This window comes from Saccostrea echinata, unplaced genomic scaffold (assembly GCF_033153115.1).
Source record: "Saccostrea echinata isolate AGI-Se365-2 ecotype Australia unplaced genomic scaffold, CSIRO_AGI_Sech_v1 ptg000052l, whole genome shotgun sequence".
NCBI classification, from domain to species: Eukaryota; Metazoa; Mollusca; class Bivalvia; order Ostreida; family Ostreidae; genus Saccostrea; species Saccostrea echinata.
The window spans coordinates 16,316,915-16,325,178 of record NW_026889801.1 but is presented as its reverse complement, the minus strand read 5'-3'; the positions used below and the strand labels follow the sequence as shown (position 1 = coordinate 16,325,178).

The 8,264-nt window shown below is 32.5% G+C and overlaps 1 protein-coding gene across 1 annotated transcript; it reads left to right on the top strand.

Moving 5' to 3' along the window:
* Nucleotides 1-305: 305 nt before the first annotated feature.
* On the top strand, nucleotides 306-2,391 carry LOC133203998 (uncharacterized). Its single transcript, XM_061339786.1, has 3 exons — nucleotides 306-358; nucleotides 1,255-2,302; nucleotides 2,385-2,391. Exons 1-3 carry the CDS (start codon nucleotides 319-321, stop codon nucleotides 2,389-2,391), a joined length of 1,095 nt encoding a protein of 364 aa, XP_061195770.1. The 5' UTR covers nucleotides 306-318.
* The last annotated feature ends 5,873 nt before the right edge of the window (nucleotides 2,392-8,264 follow it).

Sequence of the window (8,264 nt, the reverse complement as noted above, 5' to 3'; positions counted from 1 at the left end):
AGAACAGAGGAATCTTTAACAAACAGTCAAGGTAAAAACTTATCATTATATATTATTCCCATGCAAATTTTATAAAAAGAAATTTAAATTTAAATTTGAAAAATTATAACTCTATTTATTGAACAAACTTTTAACTTTTATAAAACTTGTAGTTTAATATCTTCATGGTCTAAATAAAGTTAGCCCTATAATTCTATGTTGATATATGTGAAACATTTTGCTGAGAGATCAATTTTACAGTGATCTTTGTTCTATAATTTCAGTAAATTAGAAAATCATGAAAACCATGAAGAACAATATGATGAATCTACTCAGCATATGACTGGTTTGTCAACATGCACTCAAACTGAGGAAAAATGTAAGTGCATGGATGCCAATTATGAATTGCAGACAATATTCAACATAAATGCAGACAACAGTTTATTCAATTAAATCATGAAAGTAACGAAAGTATATTTCACTTAAATTTGAACCAAGTTCTTTCATAAAATCAACATCAGGGTGTATTCTTTCAACATGTAATTCTTTTCGAGTGAATACAATAAAATCACAAAAAGTAACTCCAGTGACCAATAGTTGTCCTTGAATTTGAAAATAGAAAGCATGAGACTTTCTCAAAGAAATTTTTCCATCAGATTCAAGTAAACAAAAATTTGGGAGGGAGAGAGATTCTTCAATGGTCAAATCTCTGGCAGTGTATGGGCACTTTATTTCAATAATTCCACTTACACCTCCGTCACAGACTATTCCATCTGGTGTTGCCCCTAGAAATTGAAATTCCGGATTAATGCACAGTCCGCAGTCATGTACATGTAATCCCTACCTTTTAACATACATTTCCCTGGCCTTCTTTTCATTTGCAATTCCATATGAGGTGGAAGTAGACTTAAATGGTTTTGGATCTAAAATAGTTCTTACATACTTCAAAGAAATAGATTTTCTGTGTAATATTTCATAAAATTTTGATGCTGTAAGGCGTTTTTTGCTCTCTAACTGCCATCTCTGTGAATTATACTGTTCTTGTGTTTCTTCCTGAATTTTATAAGCTTCGTTGAAGTCTATTGCTAGAGATTCTGATAGATGTTTATATTCATCTGGTAGTAAAACTGGACAGATATAGGGTAATTTTAGATCTCCGCATTTTGTATCCACTGTCTTTTGCACATGTGGCTCATAGAAGGATGCCTGTAAAAAAAATTACATGAAGTATCAGTGAAAAAAAAACCAACTATATTTATTTGCAATTTATTCCAGGGGTTGAACCTATGGATGTTTTACTACTGGCCGCAGAAAACAAGAATTTTTTGGAGGAAAATAAAAGCTTAAATGATAAACTTCAGGCTGTATATGGAGCATATGATCAACTTCATCAGAAGACCTACACAGAGAAGAGAAATGTAAAATTGCAAGCTGAACTTTCACAGGAATTTAATGTTGATGTCATCATTCATGATGCAAAACAATTCAAATATTACACAGGTTTAACACCTGATCAGTTCCTTGGTGTATATGTTTTTTTGGTACCGAATGATCAAGTTATCCCAATACAGTTTCCAACTAACAGAACAAAAGAAGTCATGACATTGAATTTGAAAAATCATTTATTTTTAACAATTATGAAATTGAGACACGATTTTCATTATTCTGACATGGCTTTCAGATTTAAAATTAGTAAACAGACAACAAGTGTTATTTTTACATACTGGATCAATTATATGTTTTTGAGATTTGGAGAGCTTTCCATCTGGCCTCATAGAAATGTCATCAAAGAAAATATGCCATCCAAATTTAAAGAAGAATTTCCGACAACTTTTGGTATTCTTGACTGTACGGAAATAAAAATAAACAAACCATCATCTCTTAAGGCCCAATCACAAACCTACAGTGACTATAAAAGCTGCAATACTATGAAAGGTTTAGTAGTGTGTGATCCAAGGGGTTCAGTTACATTTGCTTCAATGTTGTTTAGTGGTGGTATATCTGATAAGGACATTTTTGTTCAATCGAAGTTTGAAGACATGCTCAAAGACTTGTTGGATGAGGGTTACCTACTCCAAGGAGATGGACTCATGGCAGATAAAGGATTCAACATTGAAGAGGAAGTAGAGAAATGTGGGCTGCAATTAAACATACCACCCTTTTCAACCATTGGAAAACAAATGTCCAAGAGTGATGCTTTACTTACCAAGAAAATTGCTAAACACAGAGTCCATGTTGAAAGAGCTATTGAGAGAATCAAACGTTTTAAAATTTTATCTGGAAAATTTAAACTTTCTTTATTTACTTTGATTAACCAAATATGGTATGTCTGTGCAATGCTTTCAAATTTTTTTCTTCCTTGCATTAAAAACAAAACCTGAGTGAATGCTTTTAAATTTGAATAGGCATTAATCTGCAATTTCATAACAGAGCATTTTCTTGTCAAAGTGCATTATCCCAGTATATAATGTACATGCATTATTGATGTTATTTGATGAAATATAATTACATGTATATATCACATATGATAAAGTATTAAAAGATTGACTAAATAAATAAAGTTTTTGTTATATATGAGAGAGAGAGAGAGAGAGAGAGAAGTAATCTATTAAATTATATTACAATACGTACATGTTTGCTTTAACCACTTCCTATTCCAACTTCACCCAAATGCGTCACTTTTTTCTTCATGGGATTTGACACCAAGTAGCTGATTGGCAATCCTTTTAAGGCCTTTAAATGGTCAACATCTTCCCCATTCACATAAAACTTCCTAAAAATAGTCACTTTTAATCAAATAACTATAAAATTTAAATACATGTACACATTATAAGTTTTAAATTATTGCTAACATTTAATAATAAGGTTTTAATGCGATTTTTATTTACCTGCATTCTGTCAACACATTTTCTACGGGTTTCTGTTTTCTATCAGGATGGGGTTTAATAATGCAAATTTTGGGGGGGGGGGGGCAGCTGAACTTTCAATCTTGCTTCCTCTTGGCACAGACCATTGCTGGGGCAAACTAGTACACGTTAGGTTATCAGGGACTGCTTTAAAACCCATAAGAATCCAATGCTGAAGAGCCATCAGCAAGCCAATAATGCTAGAGCATGACCCACTGACTCTGGAAAAAAACGATTGCCAGGTTTGATTTTACAATTTTCATAGCAAAGATATCGGAACGTTTTATGCATCAAATTTGAAAAAAAAAAAAAGAAGAAGAAAACATACCCAGCTGTGCATGTACAATGCGCCAATTGCAAGGAACCTGGCGATACGTCTAGATTTAAAGAATGCGGAGAGCTGTTTTTTCCGTTGGGAGCGGTGACATTTTGCGGAAATTCGGACTTTATTATCCTTGTCGCTTTTATACATTTTCACTCTCTCGAAATAATTCTCGCTGTAATATTTAAAACCTTGCTGTTATGCTTTCAATGAAATTTCTCCCTCTATATAATTTTCGGATATGTCCGTAGGCAAGTCGGATAAAACTGCAAAAACGTATTGATCTTTACTCTTTGTCGCCATGTTTATAAAGAGATGTTTGTCTTACCTCAGCATCCGTGACGTAGTTTGTGAAAAGGTGCGGGGCTTACAGAAAGTGCGGCGATTCGCGAATTACACTAAAAGCAATTACTTCTTTAAAAACAGTTGTATACATAATCAATTTATCTAAGCTTAATAAGCTGCACAAGGACAGATAGTGTAAAGAAAATAGCTAAAATGATAAGCGTATTCGTGATTAACTTCAAATGGGCAGAGGCATAGACTAGACTGTTTGATCTGAAATATGGAATGCGAATTTCACATATCATTCATCTTCATATTTTTCAGACTTGTTTTTGTTATTCCTTTGTTACTTCTTTTTCATTTGATATACATTCTGTTCCTTTTTTCAAATTAATTATTTTGAATAACAGTTAATCATTTCAAAGTAAAAATGATTGGAATCTTTTTTGTCAAATTTATTTTCTTTATTTAAGAAAACCAGCTAATCAATGTAATAATTTTCTGAAGAAAGCAAATCTACTTTTCTGCTCTTATCTGCTTTCTGTCGATCTATATCTTCGTAATGATTTTCATTCGTGCCTTCATTTTCTAGCATAAATTAAAAGTAAATATTTACCTTCACAAAGAAAATGTTTGAGGGGATGAAGGTCACCCTGCCTCAACCCCCACCCCCTAAACCAACCCCATCCCAAATAATATATTTTCTAAAATTATATTCACCTGATTGGAAGTCGGTAGCAAGTAAAATAGCTTCCCAAAACTATGTGTATCACTTTGAAATTTCCTGATCTATTTTTAGATCAATGTAAAGAGAATAAATCCCTATATTCACTTGGAAGGACACGTGCAGGTGAATATAACATAATATTTTTCTACATCATTGGATCTCAGCTAATCGGAGAGATAGTATTTTTTCAATCATAAAATAAAAATGTATTACCTTTCCCATTACATTGACAATATGAGAAAAATTGACAATCACTTATAAAAGGAATACATGTAGTTACTAGTACTACCTGTTGATATGTCACACAACTCCTCTGAAAAATTACATCGCTCTTGGCAGTATTTTTCATATTCAGGATAGCGACATTCCATGGAAGAGCATTATTATTATCATTATTATTAATATTATTAAAACGGTCTTCCGACTTGCTTCGAAAGACCATACTGTTTAGCTTATGTTTCATATTATTACATGTACTATTATTCTCTTTTCATAGTACACGCGATTTTTAGGAACCTAATCGACCGAAATTCAAAGATTTTTTGCAGGAATGATGCATCATTATAATATCTCCAGACATTTTTTTTTTCCATTTTTTTTTAAAATCACTTCAGGTCAAATTATTGTCCGATTTTCATTTTTTTTTTTCATTTTGTCCACGCATTTTCGTTTAAACTATTCAAAATAGAATCATGATTTTTTTTTTCAGAGTTGAGAGAATATCTCTTTGCTTTGTGCATTACGCCTTTTGTTTTCGCATCCGTTACTTCCGGTCGACAGGGGAAGTGATTTTTTTTTTTTTTACCGATTTTTAAAAAAAAAGAACGGTTTTGAATAAAGGAATATAGAACTTATGTTCAAATATATAATCGAGAACAAAAGCAAACCATTGAGAGTATTTCCGGTTTAAACCGGAAGAAGAAGGAAAAAGAAGCCTTTTCTTTAAAATCGTTAGAAATAGTATAAAATGGCTTTTACTTTTTTTGAGTTTTTTTAAATTCTTTTATGGCCTTGTGTCTTTCGACGTCAACCGGTAGTGATGTACAAAGTCCGAATTGAAAGCCGAATTTAAAAAAAAAATGAATTTTTGGCCCATTTTAAAGAAAATTGCCTAAATTTTATTTTAATAAGGATAAAAAAAAAACTCGTTATATATTACTTTCGACGTCCATCGCCTGTTGGAAGACCTGCTCGTTGCTTTGCAACGAGCTTTGCTCTAGCTTTTATTATTATTATTAAATTATAATTATCAAATTGAAATATCTTTGAAATACATGTATATGATGAACAAATAACTGTTTTTAGTTCGACTTTTTGAAGTATGCTTGAAGTATATTTATAACAACTTTCAGTTATCGATCTTGACTTCCATATTCGGAAATCATCCAGACCTGTTTAAAATATACATGTTCACGCCATGCTTTTGAGATGATCCAGGGGTAATGACAACATTTCCCAATACAATAAACTAAAGAATAAGTACATTGTGCACATTAAGGATATCGGAAATTGACAATATTTTACTTACGAAGGCATTTCGCTTCACTTTATTCCCTCTCCTTGTTAGAACAGACCACATCCCGACTTTTACTTTTTTACTATAATTTTTTAATATGCATATCGATTTAAATTTCTTGAAATATCTTGACGACTTTTCACATCCATTCACACATTTCTTCTCATGCTTGGCTGAAAACGATGCAGAAATGATGAAATATGCAAGAGATTATAGAATTAATATATTCTTGCTTCCCATTCGGGATTTAAGAATGTCGATGACGTCGAAAATGTTTAAGCATACTGTTAAAAATTGTTTTCTTCTGTTTATTGGAATTAAAGTATACAAAAATGAAGTTCAGCATTGTTACATAGCTGTATAAATACAGACTCACTACTGGCCACTTAATTATACCATATGTAATGTATACCAGTTGCATATTATTAGTCCCCTACCGGTGAAACCGAAGGGGACTATAGGTTTCCTCTGAGTCTGTCCGTACGTCTGTCTGTCTGTTCGTCTGTCTGTCCCTCTGTCTGTCTGTCAGTCTGTCCCGCTTGCTTTTCCACACTTTTTTCTAAACCCTTGCAGATATTGAGCTGAATTTTGGTATGTGAGTGTATCTTGATGAGTATCAGAATAAGTTTGCATTTTGTTCCACTTCATTGTTTTTTGACGGAATTACGGCCTTTTAAATTTTTCAGGGTTTTCCGCAATTTTCTTCTAAACGCTTTCAGATATAGAGCTGATTTTTGGTATGTGACTTCACCTTGATGATTTATAGATCAATTTTGACTTTCGTTTCGTTTCATTGATTTTTGACAGAATTATAGCATTTTCAATTTTTAACGGGAACCAGATTACACTTGCCGGTAGGGGATTAGTATTGTTAATGCAATACTCTCAGAATGCTTGTTCAATATGTGTCTTTCATGTATCTTAAATACATGCAATCAGCATACGAATCTTTTAAATCTGAAACCTTTCTTCGGGCACATTTTTTCTTATACGTTAAATTATTAAATAGGCTTTAACAGATATAATGGAGTAAAATAGATCAAACATAAAGCGAATTTTTTTAAGGCGTTCCTTACAAAACCATGAACTTGACTATGGCTTGCAATAATTATAGATTATTGTATTCTACATGCTTTTGCTTGCATTATTATCGATTTTAATGCCTAGACTAAATAAACTTTCAATTGGTACTTTAGTAAGTTTTAAATATCAACATTCCAATTTTGTTCATTTCCTATTATTACTTGATAAATATGCAATCATTGTATATTCCGTTCTCATGTTCTTAAACATATGTCTGTTGTGATTTCAATGATGACTCTCCTATCAAGAGCAGTTATAAACTGTTCGTGCCACAAAATGGTACTGATACCCTTTCCCTGATAAATTTTAAGTGTACATGTATAGCTTAAATAGTTCCCTTCAAAAACATAACAATTGTAAGGACTTTTCCCTATTATATCGGTAAACATCACATCGCCCATACTCATGATAAAAAATTACTTTCATCCATCAGCCTTACAATTTATAAAACCTTTCCTTTTTGTCATTTAAAAGATCATAGATTTGGTGTTTAAAATCGCCATTCCCTGTACATTGAGTTGTGTGCATAACAAGCCCTGATAATAAGATATATGTAATTATCTAAATATGAGCTATAAGGATTATTTCACAACAGAGCAAGTACATCAAAGTATTTACTTTATTAATTTCATAATTAACTTCTTTTTTTTTAGCCCTGTATAGATTTAAGAATGTGCTAGGCTCTCCGTTAATGTCTTTGTGCTCAAAACTTTATTTCAAAATGTTGTAATTAAGGATTGTATGAACCGAATTTTATAGACCTACACGCCCTTTTCCCTGTATCGCTGGTGATTATCGAACAGCTGCTGGAATAACTCAAGCTCTAGAGATTTGTACATTCGACCGATGGTGTCACTGTTTGTTTTCCTTGTTCTTCAATTGACTGAAAGAAATTCATATTTAAATTTATATAAATCATTTAAATTTGGAATATATTTGAGGAGTTTGATTTTTTTTTATAAGCACACCTTCCGGACATTCTTCCATGAATTAGATAACATTTTTATTTGTTCTAATTGTGACACAGTCATTGAAGGCTTGTTTTCCTCAACAGTTACTACATCCCCCTTTTTAGTCCCCTACCGGTGAAACTTGAGGGGACTATAGGTTTCCTTTGAGTCTGTCCGTCCGTCTGTCTGTCTGTCCCTCTGTCTGTCTGTCAGCCTGTCCCACTTGGTTTTCCGCACTTTTTTCCTAAACGCTTGCAGATATTGAGCTGAGTTTTGGTATGTGAGTGTATCTTGATAAGTTTGCATTTCTTTCCGCTTCATTGATTTTTGACGGAATAACAGCCTTTTAAATTTTTCAGGGTTTTCCGCAATTTTCTTCTAAACGCTTTCAGATATTGAGCTGATTTTTGATGAGTGACTTTACCTTGATTAGTTATAGCATTTTGTTCCGCTTCATTGATTTTTGACGGAATTATGGCATTTTCAATTCTTAACG